Consider the following 23,011-nt stretch of genomic DNA (forward strand, 5'->3'; position numbering starts at 1 on the left):
AGGAGTCAGCAGGCAGGATATTCGTGCACAAGCTGACCTGCGATGGGTTTGGACTATATGCTTTATGTTACTTACAATTTAATGTTATATATATATATATATATATATATATATATATTAGGAAACGTCTCTTGGATAAACATTGGGGTCATACATATATATATATAGATAGATAGATAGATAGATAGATATAAAATGTGGGTGCTGAATTTCCAGTTTCCAGTGTGACGGCAGCGGGACCGCCTATCGACGTCACAGGACTGCCCACTGACGCCAGCGGGACCGCCTATCGACATCACGGCACCGCCCACTTGCGTCAGTGGGCAGTACTGGCCATGTCCCGCTAGGGAAGGCTCCACGTAGCCGGAGCCCAGAAGTTCCCAGGTATGCATGTAGTGCATCCCCACCCTGTCCGCTGGCATAAATGTCCCGTAAAGCCAAGGACCAGTAATGTCACAAGTATGTTAGGCTCCAAAACCTCATCTTTTGTCCTTTTTGTTCTACGATTCCTTATAGCGCTCCAAAAGTTCCGGTGTATACCAGGATCCAGACGATTCCTTGATACTGTATGCAATCTCCAAACAAGTTATAAGAAGATTATCCAGAATAAAACCTTTGTGGTTTTTCGGGCTCCTCTGATTTAAAGTTTTGGGCCACTGCCAAAAGTGTTTTTTGCAGTACCACATATAGCCAGCAGGGCATCTACAGTAATAACGGCTTTAAACAGCATGTAAACTGACTGTCTCATTTCTGTGCTCCTTTTTTTAGGACAGAACTGGATTATGCGCACAAAATGACAGTGCAAATCTGATTTAGCATTTATTTCTTACCTTCCAGGATCCACAGCACCAACTTTGAGTTTAAGATCTGAGGAACTTGATAACTGTTCCTGATAAACAGATATATACAGGGATAATGACCTGGCTGACATCTAATCATTAACAAACACGGCAGCCATTCCAAGGACACAAGTTCAACGGTCCTAAAACCACAGTGCATCCATCTACCTGACCCAGGTTGCCATGTACAACACGTATGCATTATACAAGACATATGGAAGTGGAAAGACCTATACGTTCCAATTGTGCAAGATGAAAATGTCCTGAGTCTTACTGGCAGGCATTTCCTTACAGGATATCCCCCAATGGTGCCAAACAAAAGCCTAAAAAAATGCAGAGTCTGCAATAAGAACGGTATTAGGAAGGACTCCAGGTGCCCCTGCTCCTCTCTGCCCGGACTCTGCATTAATGGTTGTTTCATGACCTATAATATCAAAGCAGGTTTTTACATTTTTGATCAAATATTTGTCTTCCTTTACTATCGGTTAGGCTGAACAAAGGGAAAAGGGTGTGGAGGGGGGGTTGTGTATTTTGAATTGGTACAAATTCTATCAATACGTTTTGCCCTGCAAATAAAAAAAAAACAACTTAAAAAAAAAGTATGAATGTGGGGTAACCAGGATGTCACAGAGCTGGATAGTCCGACTGACTACCTCCGCTGACTTGTGCTCCCTTAGCCTGGACAACAAACTCTTTCCTCGGTTCCCCAGTCACTAGCCGAGACTCAGTGTAGGGTAAAACCAAACGAAGACTGATTTATTTCTCATACACAGGGCTGGATATAGCCAGCAAAGCACACATTAACATAAAACAAAATATTGGGATACAAACTGCCCCCTTAATCTGGCTCCCAGAGACAGTAGGGTCAGTAAAGGGATAAAATGGGGTCCCAACCTCCACTATCTGTTACTGGCCCAAATCAGTTCCAGGGTTTGGCCGGGTTAAATGTCTATAGTGGTGGAACTGGAGGGGGGGCACAGGGAAAAGTAATTGCAAAACATCATCTGTGTTGGCAAAGTACAGGACCAATCCCGAATCAATATCAGCTCCACAGTCCTCAGAGTCTCTTATATTTAGGAAATATGGTTAAACCCGTACCGGGGGGAAATCAATAGAGGTTAGGAAATATGTTAGATTAAGCTGGCCTTGCCACTGTGAGACACGGATCATATCTTACCCGGGGTTAACATATAAAGTAAACATTTCCAAAGCAATTACAATATTTGCCAAGCAAAATGCACACGCTAGAGGAAGTTCTGTTTAATGAATGTATTTATGCCAAAAAGGTATCACAGGTCTCCTTTAACCATTTGAGGGCTGGGGTCGGGGTAACATTTTTCCCACCGCGGGCCAGGACAATTTTCAGAGTTTTGCTATAGTTTAATTTAGGTGACAAGCCCATACGCAGCTTACACTGTAACTGTGCGCCCTATCTCATTATAGGAACAGAGATTGCGAGGCAGACCTTCTCATCCAACATCAGTGCCTGACCTCTACTGAATGCAGTGGCGACTCTAGAAACAATATATAGGGGGGCACACAAGATACCACAGTCAAACTGGGGGGGCATTCATAATTTCCAAAAGTAATGTGCTATGGAATTATACTTTTGTTATTGGGCTAAAATAATACTTGATCATTTAACATGGGAAGCCTGAAGCCACAATTGAGTGCGACTAATCCTTGAAATAAATATTATAACACAATAAATAACTTTTCCACTAAATGATTTCAGGGCCTTGAACGTTTTGTCCCCTGAAGTCACTACAACTTCAGGAGGGCATTTTATCTCTGGATAAATATAAATTAAATAATTCCTACTGTAAATTAAGTGCCAGGAAACAGATGACCAAACACACACACCAACACAGGCTCTGTCACACCGACACCCAGACACACACACCAGGACAGGCTCTGCCACACCGACAACCAAACACACACACCAGGACAGGCTCTGCCACACAGACACCCACACACATCAGGACAGGTTCTGCCACACCCACATCCAAACACACACACCAGGACAGGCTCTGACACCCAAACACACACCCTAGGACAGGCTCTGCCACACTGACAACTGAACACACACACCAGGACAGGCTCTGCCACACCAACACCCTAACACACACCAGGACAGGCCCTGCCACACCAACACCTATACACACACACCCAAGGACAGGCTCTGCTACACTGATAACCAAAAACACAGAAACAGCAGGACACAATCTACGTCACAGACGTCTACATCAGGATGAATTTTTCATACTGCATTGTCGTTTATACCTCCCTTAGTGTTTTTGCCCCTTGTGTATTGATGCCCCTGCTGCCCATATATATTAATATTAGCCCCAGTTGCCGATAGAAATTCTGAAATTCACTTGTGATCACAGCAATCAAATAAACAGAATCAGACATACAAATCCTGTATTTGCAGGTATACAATAGTATATGAAACGTAACATTGCAGGTATAGATCAAATAAATACATGGAAACAGCATTGCAGGTATTAATCAACTGAATAAGACATACAAACACTGTATTTGCAGGTATACATAAATAATGTATGGAAATATATAGATATGGATCTACAGAATAACGCAAAAACCCAACTTTGCAGGTATAGATCAATTGGAATTCACATAAAAACACACGTCATTAAAAGGTATATTTAAAACCCCCTAAATTACAGGCATAGATCACAGGTTGCACACCCCAAAGCCAGCCCTGACGTCCACACTGCCCACACAGCAATCACACTCCTATCATGCCAGGTCAGCCAGTACATGCTGGTACAGGGTGGCTGTAAGTGATGTGTAGACCCCATACTGCTGGCAGCATCAATACACAAGGGGGGCAGCTAGCTAGGTTTCAGCATGTACTGGCTGACTTGGCATGATAGGAGTGTGATTGCTAACAGCAATCAAAGTCCCATCATGCCTAGGTTCCAGCACTTACACATCCAACCAGTAAATGCTGCAACCTAAAAAAACCTAAGAAAATTCACACAGAAACTCCAAAATCTTGTGGAAAGCCTTCCTAGAAGAGTGGAAGCTGTTACAGCTGCATATGTGTGTGTGTTCAACTCTATATTAATGTATGGCTTTGATGTGATGCCCAACAAGTTCCTATGGGTGTGATGTCAGGAGTTTCTAAATACTTTTGGTGATAAATTGTACTATATTTACAAGTGGGAAAATAGATGAATAAGTGTTTTGGAAAATACTAATTGTTAATTTGAAATACATCATCTATCATAGAGTGACCATGCACCAGAGGAGGGTCAGGGTTGATCCTTGCACTCATGTGGGGACCAAAGAAACCCAGAGCTTTGTACCTGACGGTGCCGATGGCATCTGAGCCTCTACATCAGGAAAAATGGGCAGACTAGACGGGCCGAATGGTTCTTATCTGCTGTCAAATTCTACTGAGGAAATTATGGACAGAGGTGAGTTTAAATATGGAAAAAAATGCTTGAGGTGGAAAGACAAAGTGGATAAAAGAGGAGCAAACCCAATGATTTGTAATAATGAATTTCACTTTATGTGAAACATTCAGAAGGGTTATGAATAGATACAATTACCGTATTTGCTCGATTATAAGACCAAATGCTCTGAAAAATACCCCTCTTCTTATAATCGGGGGAGGGGGAGGGAGTGTTAAATGGGGGGCATAAGGCATTTCTGGAGGCAGAGTGCTCTGTGAAATGCCTTTTAACCCCCTTAATGCCACTCTGCCTCCTGAAATGCCTTATACCTCCCTATATGCCACTCTGCCCCATAATATACCGTTTAACCCCCTAAATGCCAGAGTGGCATATAGGGGTATAAGGCAATTCTGGAGGCAGAGTGGCACATGGGGGGTCAAAGGGCATATCATGGGGCACATTTCAAAAAATGAAATAAGAACAAAATATTTTTCTCAATCATAGTTTTAATTAAAAAAAAAATTGTTCACATAGTTTACATGAATTAACATTTACTGGTAAAACTTTTTTCCTATAGGGTCATCTTATATTCAGGCTTTTTCTTTTTTTCATAAATTAATATTCGGATTTTGGGGGGTCGTCTTATAATCAGGGTCGTCTTATAATCAAGCAAATACCGTACTTTTTAAATGCAAAAATCATGACTGTTCCCTGGTTCACTTCCACGTAAGCAGAGCTGTAGTGGGGATTTACAGCTTATGGCCCTGGCAGTCTCTCCTATACCCTGCCATGTGTATCCAGCCGCACACCAAAGGACCAGAATTGTTACGGTAAGTGGCATGCGCCACATGCCTATAGGGAGTGTGCTTGGTGGCAGGCATACCTGGGAACTCTCTGGGTTTGACCGGGTCAACACCCGAATCCCCGCTCCCCGCCCATCTGCCCTTTAAATGGGGGTGATTCCCGCTGACATCAGAGGGAACTCCTACCGATGTGACGGGACCGGCCACCGATGTCACGGGACCGCCCACCGATGTCAGCGGGACCGCCCACTGATGTTCCCAGGAATGGTGGCAGAAGCAGCCTCTCTTGCCACACAGATGCCTCATTAATGGGGGCCAGAGAAGGCTTTACATTGCTTGAAGGTCTCATTTGGGTTGTAATGCAGTGCAGTCCCACTAATGCAGCTCATTGGTAAGCAATATAGACATGTAAAATTAGATAGGGCTCGCCAAACTTGGGGTGCTTTGGCATAGTGGCAAGCTAAGCAATATATGGCCACATAGTGTGCCGGAATCCCCAATATTTATGCCTCTGAATTCTTGCTTTGTTTTGTGTGATTTGCTTGGTTTGCGGGTCGGGGCCTGCATGTAACCTTCCATAAATCCTGGCTTTATTATTCTTAGCAACATATTTTTGTGTCAAGGTTCAGAAGCAATGCAGTGTTTTTTTAGGAGCAAGTAAAGCAAATTATGTGAACATGCAATGTTTGTCCTCATGCACTTTAACCATTAACATAAGACTCTGATTAAGGATAACAAAGCTGTTGTGTTTCTTGTTTGCGGTGTACTCCCTGCTAATACATTTATAGAAGCAACAACAGTCCTTTTCTCGGTATCGTGGATAAAAACAACAACCGTTTTTTCCCAATGTGGAAAATAAAAAATATTTAAGTGAGGTTAGGTTTTATAGCTATAACCATCCCGTTCACCATGAAGCTCAAAAACTACAGTGGTATCGGAAGAATATAGATAAAGATAGATAGAGTTTGGTGAAATTGGACAGAATGTGGCATTACATGAGTCGCTTAGATCTGGCCATGTCTACCCCTTGCCTCTCATTGACCGGACAATGATGTTGCCTGTCCTCCCTCTTCTGTAAGAAATGTTTGGTATTATTTCCGATACATATGTCTGACAGGGAATATCAATAATATCTTCAAAAAATATACAGACACCCTGCCATGTAAGCCATTAAACACAATATATTACCAGCCACGTAGCAATACTGTATATCATTTAGCGGTCCTGAAAGGAATTAGTCATTTTTATAGCTTTTATTACTTCTGTTATGTTTGTGGAAACATATAATTACATTCTGTTTGTTGCCAAAGCAGGATAAATACATCTCTGCAAAACCTGAAATACAAGGTATTCCAGATCTTGATGAATGATGGTGAACCTACTGAACGACAGCGAAGAACAGAGATACATCGATACATCGATCGGATTTGCGCCAACGCATATAGGGGAGGCTAGGACAATGTTTATTAATCGTGGATAGCCCAAAGTTTACATCAGAGTGAAAGATGGGTTACTGATAACTATTGTATTCAGTGTGAATATATATATATATATATACACACAGTATATATATATATATATATATATATATATATATATATATATATATATATATATATATACATATATATACATATGTGTGTGTAGTATTGCTTCAGACCTGATGAATGGAGGATAACTCTCGAAAGCTTGTCTTTTAAATATTATGTTAGTCCAATAAAAAAGGTATCACCGCATACTCTTACACCTCGCAACTTACAGGACTTAAAGGATCTGCTGCTAAAGAACATCAGTGATGTCATATTTTCTTTTATTTTTCAGATTAGTAAGATCAAAATATGTGCAAATACAATTTGCAAATAACAATGCAAATATAAATTGTGCTTGAGACCCTGCTAATTTTTAAACCGATCATTTGAACAAATTAGCAACAATTTACAGCATGCAATTTAAATATTTTCCTTTCCATTTAGTTTAATGTCTTAAGTATTAAGAGTGTAAACAGTTGCTATATACTGGCTTCCGCAGTAACATCTGCCTTCCAACCTGGCACCTTTTTTATCCGAGTTTAAAATTTTTGCGATAAATCCCTTGTCATCGCAATACCGATTAAGTGAAAAAAAAAAAATTATGGTGCAAATGTTCAAACTTAGTGTAATGTAGAAATGGAATGTTCCCGCTGAATGGTCTAGTTAATTGGTTGCTATGGCGATAAGACCAGTTTTCAAACTTTTGCATGTTGCATTTTTTATTCCAACAAATGTATCCACGCAATACCCACATTTACATTCGCCTCAACGCTGCCCTCTAGTGTTTAATTATGTGCGCTATTGAGTCGACTGCTTTGTTTTGTGAATATGGCTATCTCACGGAAACAGTTACGGAGATTTCATGTGTAATTATTATACGTCAGAGAATTTAGGGAGCATTACATGCTGGAAACGCGGCACATGGGAATGATTGTGGGGACAGCCCTGCGGACTGCCTCTTTGCTTGCCAGGGGGAGCAATGCCAAATGTATTATTTATTTTATAAAATGCTTTATCTGGGAAAATAAAATGCGCAAATATAACGTAACGCTTAGAATACAGTTTATTTTATAATATACTTTTTGGGGGGATTATTAAGATATCTTACACATTGTGATACAATCATTACAGAATAGAGCAAAGAATGAAATGTTTCTGTTCAGGGGCAGTTCAGGAAACGATAGTTGGGGATACTTCCCAGAACTCTTTGTCTTCTGTAGTTATATTCAATATGATGAGGTCCGTTCGAGAAGTAGAGGTAATCTAAGAATCAGAACAACATTTATTGCATGTAAACTAACTATTCCTGGCAAAAACGAAATAACGTCCAAGGGAAATGACTATGTACAAGTTGAATCATAGCTACCAACAGTCATGAATTTTCTAGTGCAGTCCAAGCAATCCTAGCAAATGCAGAATTAATTGTTGCTACTGGCAACATTTGCATGCATGGAGCCGAAACAGATATAGCGCATGCAGAAAATGGAAAGGTGTGGTGGTCTTAGATAAGAAATCACACCCAGAGCGTTTCTGCTGAACTATATACAGCCATTTTTATTGAATTTATCTAAGATTAAGTATTTTTGGGCTGACACCTCTTAGCCCGGTGGAGATTTAAAGACAAGTGGCCTTCTGGTCGCAGCCAAAAATGTATTGTATACCTGTATCAATACCCATCAATGGAAAATAAAAATGACTCATTCTAAAACTAACTATATCATCACTGCAAACATCATTGCAGCCAGAAAAATCACTATTACCCTCAGCCGGCTTATTAATTATTTAGCCCTGTATTAATACTTTTCCAAATTTTCTTTTTGGTTTTTATTACAGTATGCTCTTAGTCGGCCCCAATGGACTTCGTTTTTGTTGTTTTGTGTGTGTCACAAAACTTACCATCATTTTGGAAAGCAGAATCCACTTTTTTAGAAATCCCATGAAAACCATCTTTTATTCTTTTGGGGGATTTTGAGTCCATTCTGTATCTTGATCGATTATAGCTAAGTAAGAGACAAGTATCATCAAATGCAATGCTGTCAATAACCAACGTTACAGATGTGGAAATAAAATAAATGGCATTGAAAAGTTTGGGGTCACTTTTGCTGGCTTCATGGAAAAACAAGGACATTTCTGGCTGTAACATAATTTGCAAAATGCTTTTCTAACGATCAATTAGCCTTTTAAACTTAAACTTGGATCAGCGAACACAACGTGCCATTGGAACACAGGAGTGATGGGAGTGATAAAGGGCCATTGGAACACAGGAGTGATGGGAGTGATAAAGGGCCATTGGAACACAGGAGTGATGGGAGTGATAAAGGGCCTTTGAATGCCTAATGAAGATATTACATTAAACATCAGCTGTTTCCAGCTACAATAGTCATTTACAACATTAACCCTGTCTGCGCTGGATTTCTGATACATTTCATGTTATTTAAACGGACATAATGTATTCTTCGTCTTCCAAAACAAGAACCCATTCTATGCGACCCCAAACTTTTGAACAATATATTATGTATAACTTAATAACTAAAATTGATTACATAGGTCACTGTAGATGAGTTATATCAGACTCATAATGAGTTCCACTGCTGCTCTGCATTATAAAGATTTTTTAGAGCTCATCCTGATATTGTAATTATAATATATATGATAATTATATATATATTATATTTTAAATTTTAAGTTGATGTGATTATATTGTAGTAAATACCAAAAGCCATAGATACATTCTTGACAACCCAGGCCCAGAGGAGCGGACCTAACAGTCATCTCACAACAAGTTATTTTGTATTTAATCCAACAATATATTGTAATAGATTCACAACTAACCTCCAGTACTTATCTCCTATAAAGAAAATGATTTTCATTTCGCTTCCCATGTATAGCGCGGCATCGATCTTTGTAACCGATCTTGGGAAACCGAACCTTGAGATATCTCGGGGATAACCCCACAGCATTTTATAGCCACTTGTAGCCCAGTACTGTCTACCTGTGGGAAAAAATGGGAAGACGAAACATGATTTCAAATATTAATTAAAATATTACTTTTTAAAAATATACATTCCCCTGTTCAGAATGTGTTATTTACAGAAAAAATAAAATTGAAATCTATATTTATAGCTATATTACGTGGATACCATAAGGGCAGGTATGTAAACTTGATGTTCTCAGGCTGTGCATGGTTGTTCCTCTCCATAATTTAATTCTCCCCTTTCTGGTAACTCTTATAATGGAGGGTTGAAGAGAAGGACAAAAATATCAACTAAATGTCGTCGTGTGCCAAGCAGTTGTTCTAAAAGTTGTGGGGGTGAAAATTCTTCTTTACATTTTGATCGGTTTCATCAAGAAGAAGCACGAGGGGGAAGCTGAATAAAATCAATGATGTAAGACAACAGATTGTATGTGATTAGAAAAAAATACAAAGATTTCCAGTCCTTGTGGGTCTCTTGATTGGGTTTAATCTTGATCAATCTTGAATCTAGATGATATCTTTATACCCTGGGATTCTTCTGATTTGCTTGTAAATCCTTCCTTCTGATGTTGTCTTTTGGTCATTGAGTGGGGAGTTAATATATTTTGTCCTCCTCTGCTTCTGTATTCACTAAGGCCACCTGCAAGTTGAGCCCTACTCCTGCCCTCTCCCTGCTTCAATATGGAGAAGACCATCAGGTCACATGAAACATATGATAATCCTGATTCATACATGGCACCCACAGTGACTGGAGACATCGTTACCCCTCATAAAAAACACATAAAAAATTTAGCACACATACAGCTGCAGATATGTTCGGCAACTTTTTCTTACACTTACTTACACCTGTGTTTGCCTGATTCTTAGATTCTTACAAATTATGTTTATTTGCTATCATTGTTGTTTAGTGTATTTGTTAATAATCTTGCTATTGAAAGCCATTTGCCAGTGTTTGCAGATGGCAAAAAATTAGAGGTAATAGAGTTTGAACCAAACATTTCTTCCTTTGGAGGTTTGGTTAAACTGGAGGCATGGGTGACCAAGTTACAGATGAGATTTATTGTTGACAAATGAAAAGTTATATATTTTGGGAAAATAAATAAAGGTGTATTTATACCTTCAATGAGTTTGTGTTAGGGAAACCATTAAATGAGAAGGACCTGGGAATAAGTATAAACAATAAACTTAGCCACAGTGCCCAATGTCAGGCAGCTGCTGCTAGGGCCAGGCATGCAAGATTTGGCATGTATGAAAATAGGCACTGACTCGTGGGAGGACATGGAGCGTTGTATACCTTTGAAGAGGTAAACAATGTCTCTTTCTGGAACTTCAAGAGCTGCATCCACTCTCCCCAGGTTTGGCCAAACAGCATCAATGAAGTTAGCTTCAACGTCAGGCTTTTGTGGACGTTTCCTCCAAAAAATTCTATTCAAAAGTAGAAATGGAAAAATTAATTAGCTTTTTTTAATACAAAAGAACCATATAACTTCAAGATGTTGGTTAAAAATAAAGTCATCAAAGCATATATAACACTAGAGTTTTCATCCATATGTTTATTAAATAAATTCACTGACAAAATACATCTGTCTGACACACACTTAAATGCAAATGTGTGTTAGAACTACCAGTACAAATCATAATTTTTATCACATTAACACTTAATGAAAAGTTTTGTCTTAATAGGAGGAGATGACCATTTACTTTCTCAACGGAAAAACAAAAAATGCCTGTTTGTGTACAGGTGAGCCATCCTTCTAAAAAGGCACCTTTTTCATCTTTTTCACATATTCCCCATGGATATGCACAATGCATAACATTAAGTCCATGTGCAAAGGCACGTTTCTTTTTTTAAATCCTTTTTTTGTAAAATGGACAGAAATACGCACATTGCTGTACATTTTTTAGTTTTTGCAAGTGTCGATGCCTCCACTGAATGTATAAATATTTAGAAAAAACATTTTTATTACCCATCTTTAAAAAATAGCAGATCCCCTCTCATGCTTGTAACGGCGTCAAACTCCAGTGTCCGGTCACATTTCCCCGGCACTGTTGGGTTCCTGTCTGGATTCACCGGAGCTTTTGTTGGGTTAGGCTGGGGGGCAGGTTTGCTGGGTGCTTTTGTTGGCCTGGGTTGAGGCTGTCTTGGAGGCTGCGTTGGCTTTGGGTTGGGTTTTGGCACGCTAGGATTCCTGGCACCTTCATCATAAACACACAGATGTTGACCAAATTCTATTTAATTGCAGAATATTTAACATACATACTTAGGTAGCTTTGTTTGCATGTTTCTGTAGATGCCAAGGTAAATGGTGAATTTGATCAGTGGCCATACCCAGTGGTGTCATAATCTCCTTAAACTTAAACTCCAGTGAGAGAAGATACATTTATTCTTGAGCAAAGGCTCAGTGACAAAACTCCTAAGGTATGGAGAACGGATAGTGTCGTTGTCCGACAGGATTTTGGGAATAAAAGGTTAAAAAAAATGGCTTTTATTTTTTTTCCAGTTGCATTAATTTAAGTTCATATTATTGAAGTTTTAGACATTTGGGTTAAATTAATAGCAAATTGATGTGCTTATTTTCATAATGCCTGCATAATTAATAATTATCATAATTAAACATCCAAAAATTGTGTAAATAACTAATTCATTACTGTAGTAGCTAATCAAGTAGACCATAAATCCAACCAAAACTTTTAAAACTGGTTAAGGTGCAGTTTAAGAAAGAGTATTAATTGGTGGGGATATATATATTAAGTACAGTTATATAGAACATACCATATAAAGCCTGGATTCCAGCGATATCATCTGCCGAGAGTTTATATTGGGCTGGATTCACGTATGTATTTGGGTTAACTGTTGGATACATTAACGCACTTGGATCTTTGGAGTGTTCCAATCCCAGTGAGTGACCAAACTCATGGGCAGCGACCAGAAAAATGTTTGTACCTAAAAATTAATTATTTGATCAATACCATAATATCATTTATCTATGCAAATGAACAGGGCAAATGTTTCCTGTAAGGGTTTTCTTGCTTTCACATTAGTGGCTGCATATCATGTACTCCTACATGACATGATATGCAGCCATTAATGACATGAACTGGTGACAGTGGATCTAACCCTTTACTTAACTTCCACTTGATTTTTTAGTGAATCAAACCCACTTGGGTGTTGCTCTCTGGGGTTGCTGCGTTGGAACAGTGGGCTAATACTGGAGGATGAAGTTGGCACCTTTGGTGGTCCTGATAAAACTGTAAATTGGTAAACTGTTTACTGTATAATAACAATAAACATTTAACCTTTTTTTTCGAATCGATGAACGTCAGATTAGTGATCCATTGTGCTCCTCTCTGAAATTCATATAGTTTGCATTTAAAGACAATGTGTATTTTAAAACAGGGATCTCTGGGATGGGACATCATATCCTGGTGAGGATGGTGACCATGGAGGTTGTCACTGGGGGTGCTTTCCTAAGTCAGATCTAGGGCAACCACCATGGTAAACATACCACTACCGCCAATACTTTTGTGTTGTAATGGAAAATACATTTTCATGTATTTGTTTAATGTGCAGCATATTTTCCGAAAAACTTTGACGGCTCAATTATTATTAAAACGTGTCAACTTAATTACCAGCTACTGTCTTAAATGTGTCACATGAAACATAGCTCAGGTATTTCTGAATTCAAATGAATCATAGCAGGATGAACTAGACTCCCGAAAGTGTCATCACCTTGATGTCCCAGTGTCCATGTTTCTTCCTCATCAAAATGTGCATCACCTCCAATTCCTTCACTCGGTGCAAAGGCATGAGCCAAAACGCCAGAGGGACCATCGAAAGGGAAAAAGTCTCCGTGAACTGTGCAACCAAAAATAAAAAAATATTAGGCTAACAAAAAATATTGCTACTAGTAATTATACACTATATAATGTACATTATATGAACAACACTCCTAATGATTGATTTTAGGTGTTTCAGCCACAGTTGTCGCTAACATTTGTATAACATCAAACACATAGGCAGCCATCTCCATAGACAAACATTGGCAGTAGAATGGGTCGCACTGAAGAGCTCAGAGGCACGTCAGAGGATGCTACCTTTGCCACAAGTCTTTTCATGAAGTGTCTGCCCTGGAAGCGTCTAAGAGTAACAACAGCTCAGCCACTGAGCAACGGTCCATGGAAATCACCAATCTTATCACTCATTACAGAGATACCAGACTGCATCTGTGGATCAGGAGCTTCACAAAATGGGTTTCCATGGCCGAGCAGCTGCATACAAGCTTAAGATCACTATGATCAATGCCAAGTGTCAGCTGGGCTGGTGTAAAGCACAATGGAAACATGTTCTCTGGAGTGATATATCACGCTTCAGTATCTGGGAGTCTGATGGACTATGGCAGATCCCAAGAGAATGCTATCTATTGGAATGCATAGTGCCTACTGTAAGATTAGTGAAGGAGGGATAATGGTCTGGGGCTGTTTGGCACATTCGTTCCTGTGAAGGTTAAGATTAAAGGTAAAGATTGTATGCTTCCAACTTTGAGGCGCTAGTTTGGGGAAGACCCTTTCCTGTTCCAGCATGACTGTAACCAGGGCCGGCCCAAGGCAAAATGCCGCCTGGGGCGAATTTTAAAATGCCGCCCCCCCCTTATCTACCCTTCCTCTCCCTCCGTCCCTGCCGCCCCCCCCATTATCTACCCTAGCTCTCCCTCCGTCCCTGCCGCCCTCCTTGTACTTACCTTTCAGCAGTCCTGCGGCGAGTCTCCCTGTTCGGTCTCGGTGCCGGCTTGTAATGCTGAGCGCCGGAAATCTTCCGGCACTCAGCATTACAAGCCGGCACCGAGACCGAACAGGAAGACTCGCCGCAGAGGAGAGAGAGAGGGGCGCCGAGCTGGTACTGACAGCTTGGTAAGCGAAAACCACTCGGCGCCCCTCTCTCTCTCTTTCGCTTTAAAAAAAAAAAGGGCTTGGGGCGGCAAAGTGCCGCCCCTTCAAAAGTGCCGCCTGGAGCGGTTGCCCCACTCGGATCCATTGTCGGGCCGGCCCTGACTGTAACCCTGTGCACAACGGAAGGTCCATAAAGACATAGGTGGATAAGTTTGGCGTAGAGGAACTCGAGACCCTGACTTCAACCCCATCGAACACCTTTGGGATGAATTGGAAAGACGATTGTTGGAATGTGATTTCCAATAAGTTCATATAGGCATGATGGTCAGGTGTCCACATATCTTTGGTTGTATAGCACTACTGCTGCTACTATTAATATTAAACAAATACTACTATATAGTACTACTATACTTATATAGTACACAAGACTTTTTACTATTACGTTCTCTAAAACATGCTCTAGATGATATAGTACATTGATATACAAGAGAGCAGTAGGCTTTCTGTACTGCTACTGCTCAATGGATACTACTACTACTACTACTACTACTACTACTACTACTAAACAGCAACACTACCGCTGCTACTACTATTACAAATAGTTAACTACAAATTCTACAAATTACACTGCTGCTACCAATACTATTACTAATGCTGATAAACAAATGATACTATCAATACTGTTAATACTACTAAATTCTGCTAATAATGCTACTACTACTAAATCCTGCTACTTCTTACTAATAAAATTCTTCTACTACCACTTGAGTACCACTATTGCTAATACTAAACAAATATTGCTACTGCTATTACCACTATTACTGATATTACTACTACTAGTAATAATAATTGTCACTACTACCACTCTAATAATTATAATAAATACTCCTCCATCGGCTACTACTATCTCTAGCTTAACTACTATGACTACTACTACTACTACTACTAATAATAATAATAAATACTAATATTAAATATTTATATTACATGTTTCCACGCTTTATTTTTTTGACTTAAGAACATTTTTTTTTGTCTGATATGTATCCATACCTCTGGAACCGAATGAGATCATGATGTCTGCATCACCAGAATAAAGCTGCACAAAATTTAAGGGTATGACATCACTCCACAACTGAAGGGCACGCGATATGGCGCTATTCACTTCTGATTCTGCTATGTCAGGCGTGTAGTTTATAATCCTGCAATAAAGTTCCAATGTATGTTTTAACAGTACCATATACAAAGTATTCTGCTAAGAAGCTGTAACTTTAGCATACCCTATAGATCTAATATTTCCCCATGTTTCAAATGCAGAACCCACTTCTCATTTCTGAAGAGTAAAAAAGCCAGAACCAGAATAAATGAGATTTTCTGAGAATCTGCAATTATCAACCAGTATTTAAAAATATTAATAATCAGCACAATAATCATCTGGCTCGAGCTTACTTACCTGTAGGTGATTGTTGTTTTCTCCCACTTTGGTTTTTCGGGAAAGTAACTATATCTTTGCACATCTGGAACTCCACATCTGGGCTTGAGTATAACTTCCATGGTTGCGTCATCTATTTTGCCTGTGATGTTCAGACCAAAGAAATTTTGCATTGTCTTTATTTTCTCTTCGATTGGGTTTGTCATACGTCTAAGTATGGGAATTTCACTATAATACTGGTTTATATATTCCTGTTGAGAGATGAAAATTTATATTACTTTGCATTTGCAAGTATTTGTATAATAATTTGTATCCGTAATATGATAACCAGTAATAATAACATTATAGAATTTTTTTAAATTTGCTATATAGAATTTCTGCATGTAAACATCTTGTGCAATTGGCTTTGTCATTAATCTTATGCGGATCTACTTCCTGAAAAATGTATTTTTTGTTAAATTATACTAAGGCAACAGTTAACAAAATATTAAGCTTAAAACGCCCTTCTGACATAACTGTGTTCATTGAACATAAATACTTCTAACTAAATTCTAACTAACATGGAAGTCTCTGGGATTAGACTTTAGCTTTTCATTCTTCACTTTGAGAACGCTTTTCTTTTTGACCAGATGTCTTTTGCACGGTTCTATTGACCCCGCATTTCTGTGTCCGCACACTGACCCTAAACATACTTACATTAATACACACTCTTACATCAACATTTGATTTGATTAACTAAAAAGTCAAGTGATGTGTTGCGAGTTAACTCAACTGATCTCACTCAAGTGCACCTTAAATATTCACTAGTAAATAAGCTACTTCTCAGTAGATGAGAGTACATGCAATTTGACATTTTGAGGGTTGCAAGTTACAATAACAAACCAAACTTGTCTGTTTAATAATAAAACGCAAATAAAGCCAAGATCTCAATCACCCTCTATTAACCAAGGGTGAACCTCGGATCTCAACTAATCCCTAAATTGCTGTTTTTATAGTTAATGAGAATGAACTATAATTTGATGCAAATGTAAAGTTAAGTTTAAAGCAATGAATATGCAAGTTTGACATTTAGTCTATTTTATGCAAATATCTTATACTTTAAACTCTTGCTTTTTAGTAACTAGAGCCAGTAGTTAGTAGTCCCAGGCAGGGGCATATCTTGGCCAGGAGCCGCCATAGATGGATGTGGTATAGACGTGCGCCAAGATGGAAAAAATTTGAGACAGATAGAAAAAGGCAGAAAAAAGCAGGTATGATCACCAGAGAGCGTTGTTTCTACTACTCTTAGGAGAAATGTAGAAATTGAGTACTATTGGTGGAAGCGCTTAAAAGGAAAAGAAGGTGTACATTACAATGCAAAAGAGGGAGGTAGATGCAATAAAAGGGCATTATTTTAGATTCAGGATATAGGATATATGCAATGTGCCTATACCATACATGTTAAAATTCCTTAATTTTGTTAACTTCTTCCACTGTTCTGTTGGGAGGTTGTTCCACTTATCTACCACTTTCTTAGTAATTCTGTAAGGATGCACCTTCACATAACCCAAAGCAGGTATGGGGTGGCAGGTAAATGGGGATGTAAAAACAGGTAATGATTTGAAATTGCCATAAAGCGGTATGAGAGACACTGAAGAAAACAGATCAATCCAATCAGAAACTCAGATAAAAATCAGATCATGGTGACTGACAAGAAAACAAAGAGAATGAACCGATGGCAGTCCCCGTATGCAACAAACCAACAAAATATATATAGGAGTATTTATTATTCTTGGTACTAAAGTGTGAAGAATTTCTCCCAGACGGCAGGTCCAGGGGGCCATAAATGGGCCGGTTACAAGAATGATTTCTGATCTCCCCAACAAGCCTATTAATGCTATACAAGTTGTGCCAGATCTGCACAGCCTCCATAGACTGCATTAAAAGGCGCTCCTCGCCATTAAGACACAGCGCGCCAGGGTATGACATCATATCCCAGCTCTCCGCTGTACGCCTTTTAATGTATTAAGGATGTTGACCATGGAGGGGGCAGCTGGGGGCACTGCCCTGGGGCAGTCCTAAAAGGTAAATACATCACTGCCCAGGGTATTACACAGGTTCTATTGAATAACACAGGGACTGCTCATTCCTCTGCATATCCTCCTCTCAGAATGTTTGCCGCTGAATTATTTATGTTACACTGGATGTATACATTTCAGAAATACTTTGATATGTTATACAAATTCATCACATACATGTAATATTTACAGCTTACATTTCCATGACATGACAGATGCAATCACGCACTTGAGATTTGTTTTTTTTTGTTGGCAATGAGCTCTAAGCATGAATGCTCCTTATTTATAAAGAAAATTCAAGCCCCCTCATCTCCCTCGTACCCTGCAGAAATATTTGAACGATTAACCCCCCTCTCCATCGGGCACTTCATTAAGTAAAGCATTCAACATAAAATGTTCGTCTTTTAATAATATTAATAATATTTGTATAATCATTTTTATCATTAATTTATTAATCGGCAATAATTTAAATGTTTTATGTGTAATTTCTGCACTTAAGCCGTGCATTTGGATTTGTAATTAGAAATAGTTTCTGTAGCAGTTTCTTATGAATACTTTATGTAACTTTAGTTTCTTAAATATCCAATGAACAAAATATCCAGTTTTAATCACCCTTTTTGTTAAAATAACCAGGAAAACCCAAACCCATTACTGGCAGAGCATCTTTACTTACAGTGATATACAAAATGCGAGGTGAATAAGTTCAAAACAAAATTAACGCAAATAATAATTCCCAAAAAGGAATACAACATGGATACGGAACCATATTTTGAAGAAATTTAGCTATGTAATTATTATGTAAGTATATGTAGTATTTTGCATCTTATTTTATTATTAATAAATGATTACATTAATATTTAAATATAATTTAAATGCAATTAAATGTAATCATTTTAACAGCAGAAAGAAAACATATAGGTATGGAGTGCAGGGAAATATATTTTGTATATATGTAGTATTTTCCCCTTTAAAAAATAAATAAAATGAAAAAATTTTAATAATTTAATAATAAAGCATAGACATTAGTTCTTTTAAGCTCGCCAAATACCACTGGCACCATAGTGGCATCCTTGGTTAATGTGATGCCCTTTTGTAAGCTGTGGCGCTGCCACTTCTCAATAGATCTACACAAAAGAATAAAATAGGATAAATAAAATAAATGTAGAAAATAAATAAAACAGAGAAACCTTTAAAGGGAAAGTCGCACATTTTGCTGTAACGATTCATTACCTGAGCTTTTATTAAGTCAGCATTGTGTCTCTCCTCTGAAAGTGCCACTAAATCCGCGGATAATGGTGCCAACCATTGTGCCCCATCTTTCGTTTCTTCTGGCAGTGGTACAAGGTTTGCGAGATCAATGATTAGCAGCAGACTCTGGACAAAGAGCCAAAGAAGAACCATCTTCCAGCCTCGCCAAAGCCTGCCTGCTCCAAAGTTTTAATTTTGACTCTTTAATACTCTTTTTAAAGATAGCATCTAGCACGCCAGTGCTTACTTGCGAATGTAAACATAATCATTCACGGCTTTGTTTAGAGTTTTGAATTAAGTGTGCATGTTTATGTCTTAATTGCAAACAGCCCGAAGGCAACATTCTTAGTGTCTGCTTTGTTTGCAGCGTCCAAAGGCCCGAGGTTAGCATTCTTCTGCTCCATATGCGCAAAAAAACATGCTGATTGTAGATGTAAAGGATTAGGCAGTATACATTTAGACATAAAAAACACCCTATGAGTGATGGTGCACAAGCTGAGTCATGTCATAATTACACAAAACACAATTTGAAAGAAGAAAAAGAAAAAACATATAACCCCAGGTTATTTCACTGTTAATGTTACAGGCTACGGAAATTAGGGAGATTAGTTACAGCTTTATTATCACATAAATCCAGATAAATAAAGACATTAATGACTTATTTTCTCTTGCACACTATACCCCTCCTTTAAAAGAATTGAAGTGTGGGAATCATGTCTCCATAAAATAAATAAAATAAAATAAAATAAATAAATAAATAAAAATAAAACAAAAACAAAAAAACAACATGAATTCTGATTATAACAGTACTCATTTATCGACTCACCTCTTACCTCAGCTCCATTTCCAAAATCTACTCTATTTTATTTTTGTCCGCCCCCCCCCCCTTTTCTTATTTTTTTACTGTATAGCTTGTATATGTTTGTATGGTACATGTAAACTTCTATTTTTTACTCTTTTATAAAAGAAAATAAATATGAATAAAAAAAACCAAACTTATTTTCAGGTTAAAAAAGGCAAATTATACCTATTACCCACCATCGTATGTGTATATCATGTGAGCAGCCATCTTAACCTCTCTTTAGTTTGCGTCTGTTCTCTGGTGGAAGGTTCTGGTAGATTTTGCAGAAGTAAGATCTGTAAAAGAAATGTATTATGCCACATTAACGTATAACTATCACATCGAGTACTACAAATATCATCTATCTTATGTTATTCTTTTAATGTTATAATTCTATATTTAGATTTTCTGGCTCTCATGTTATATCTCGAAAAAGAGCCTTTTTCTTTCAGGAAAATGTTCTTTCATGTCCCACAAATGCATGACTCGGGCACTATATATGTTAACATACAGCGAAACGACATGAAATAAAAACACAATAGACATGAGGTCGTTGGAAAAAGTGTAAGGCCACAGTGCTTTATTAACTGTGACAAGTTCAAGAAAATATATTAAATATTAATAAAACAAGAGATAGGTTATGCATTAATAACATGTAAAAACCATGAATGTAGTAGCGTCCAGTTTCGGTACCTCTTTACAAAATAAAACAAGAGACACTTCTTTATTTTACAAGCTTTATTAAATGTCAGATATGGAATTATTTGTCCGCGGTGCGGACTTGAAATAACTTCAGCACCGCGACACTCAACCTTTATTAACATGTTACAAAGTGTCAAATATTATTACCACAACCAATTTGACACAATATATATAAATAACATAACCAATTGTAAACATTTTAATAACCACTTAATAACCAACTTAATAACCAAATAAGTAACCTGCTGGTATGGGCGTGTCCACCTGTATCCCTGCTGAAACTGCCGGCGTCCCCTAGCGCGGCAGTCACATGACCTTACGATTCACAGAGGCGCATGCCCCTGGAGTGTCCTGCACTTACACCTCTGTGCACCACAAGTAACCATACCTAGATGGTTAACTCCTGCGCCGTACCAGCTTAAAACCAGAGTACCCGGCAAAATGCCAAAATCAGGGGAGGGACGGGCGGGAAAATTTTCTTTAAAATGGTTGCCCCTATAGGCCACGACCCTTCCTTATATACCCCTAAGGGAGGGTAATTACCCCCTCCCTTCTGGCCCCTGCACGTGCCACTAACTTAACACTTTCAGTACCAAAATTTTCCTTAGTCATGCCTTAACCCCTTCAACAGGCCTGACCATGGGTACCTTGTCCGCACTAAATTCATGTGGCCCCTCCGTCCAATTTTTTTTTCCCTCCGGGGCTGTTCTTAACCAGACAACATCTTGTAGGGATATCCCGCCAAATTCCAAACGGAGACCGTTGGGTCGGAACACCCTACCCTTCGAAAGTGGAGAACCCGTGGAGAAAACCAATTAAACATGAATGTTGGCATAACAACCAATCGTAAATTCAGCATACCTATCTCAAAATTCTGCCGTACACCACATACAGGTAGAACAGAAAAAATTGGGGAGGGAGGGCGGGAAATTCTTGGGTTTGTCACTCTGATTAACTGATTTTCTGATCAGTGGCGGGAAAAAGGGGTCCCCTAAATAGCCACCAAAAACCCCACCCCTACGAGGATATGGGACCTCATAGGATGTCCCTTACATGACCCTTAAAACCTGGCCAGCACGCTTCCAGTTAAATATAGGCCCAGTCATGCAGCCCTTCCTCTTAGTATCCAGGGCTTGTCTTTAAGTAGAAAGTTGTAGCACACCGGACTCTGCCTGCATTGTTTTAGCAAGCTGTACACAACACGTTAGCATCATGTATACCACCATAAATGTCACCTGTAAAGCTGCAACTTTAAATATACTAAGGTGATGCCAGTGATGTATCGTGACCTATGCCTAGGGCAGCAGGTCCAGAGGGGCAGCAATCTTCCTGCTACAAACCCGGGACTTGGTGTTAGCATGTGTGCATATTAGCCTATGGTGTTATTGTGAGTTTGTGTGTTAGCCTATGGTGTTATTGTGAGTTTGTCAGCGTATGGTACTGGAATGTTATGGGTAAGCCTAAGGTTAGTGGCGCCTGGAAGAGGGAGAGTAGGAGCACTAGAAAGAATGTCTGTGTGTAAGTATACGGTGGTAGAGTGAGTGCGCGTTAAAGCGAGTTTGCATGTTAGTGTGTATGCCTGTTAGTTATAGGGGGCCATGCAGAAATACTGTACCCAAATGCCACTTACTCTAGGCCTACCCCTGTTCTCCTAAAGTGTGCTTATGGGAGGATCTTAAGACGGAGTGATGGGTGGAGCAGTGGGTGGGACAGTCGGATGGACATGGGGCAGGCTGATGGGAGGGGCATGAGGGCCCAGACGTCCTGATGGCGGCCCCTGCTGAATTGGAAGTTAGCTGGATGCATCATGCTGCAGTAAAAATTCTGTATAATTTCCACTAAATTCTGCTTACACTTTTAATTCATTACACCAGCCTTGCACTGGCCATCTGGCACACTGGGCTTCTGGCCGACAGCACCATGCACTCACGTGAGTGTGCCGCCAATATCCAGCTGTAGGCTGCACTTACATCAGCAGGTGGCCACCAGCCTTAAAGGGTCAGGACTGTTCGTCATCACAGTCCCGCCCTGCTTTACAGAGAAAGTTCAGCAGCGTCTTTTTACACCCCTTTGTACTTTAGTAAAATAGAACCCTCACTTTAGTGTTCCATGGTGACCATGCTGCTTCTAACACAAAATATAATACTCTTGTTTAGCATTGATGTATTTATTGAAACTATTATAACATGGAGAATATTCTATAAAATAAGTAGTAGCAATTACAATGTAAAGGCTTTGGCTGTGATTCATTATAAGTTATTAAGAAATCCTTAATTA

At 39.0% G+C, this 23,011-nt stretch overlaps 1 protein-coding gene across 1 annotated transcript; it reads right to left on the reverse strand.

The window, feature by feature from the left end:
* Nucleotides 1-7,755: 7,755 nt before the first annotated feature.
* On the reverse strand, nt 7,756-19,344 carry LOC149288817 (collagenase 3-like). Its single transcript, XM_089491165.1, has 11 exons — nt 19,174-19,344; nt 15,908-16,137; nt 15,508-15,656; nt 13,301-13,426; nt 12,344-12,514; nt 11,748-11,766; nt 11,538-11,678; nt 10,865-10,995; nt 9,429-9,588; nt 8,493-8,596; nt 7,756-7,859 (listed from the first exon to the last, which is right to left on the reverse strand). The coding sequence occupies exons 1-11, from the start codon at nt 19,342-19,344 to the stop codon at nt 7,756-7,758; spliced, it is 1,506 nt and encodes a 501-aa protein (XP_089347291.1).
* Nucleotides 19,345-23,011: the final 3,667 nt, after the last annotated feature.

Source organism: Sceloporus occidentalis, unplaced genomic scaffold (assembly GCF_023333645.1).
Source record: "Sceloporus occidentalis isolate IW3139 unplaced genomic scaffold, rSceOcc1.0.p SCAF_49, whole genome shotgun sequence".
Classification (NCBI taxonomy): Eukaryota; Metazoa; Chordata; class Lepidosauria; order Squamata; family Phrynosomatidae; genus Sceloporus; species Sceloporus occidentalis.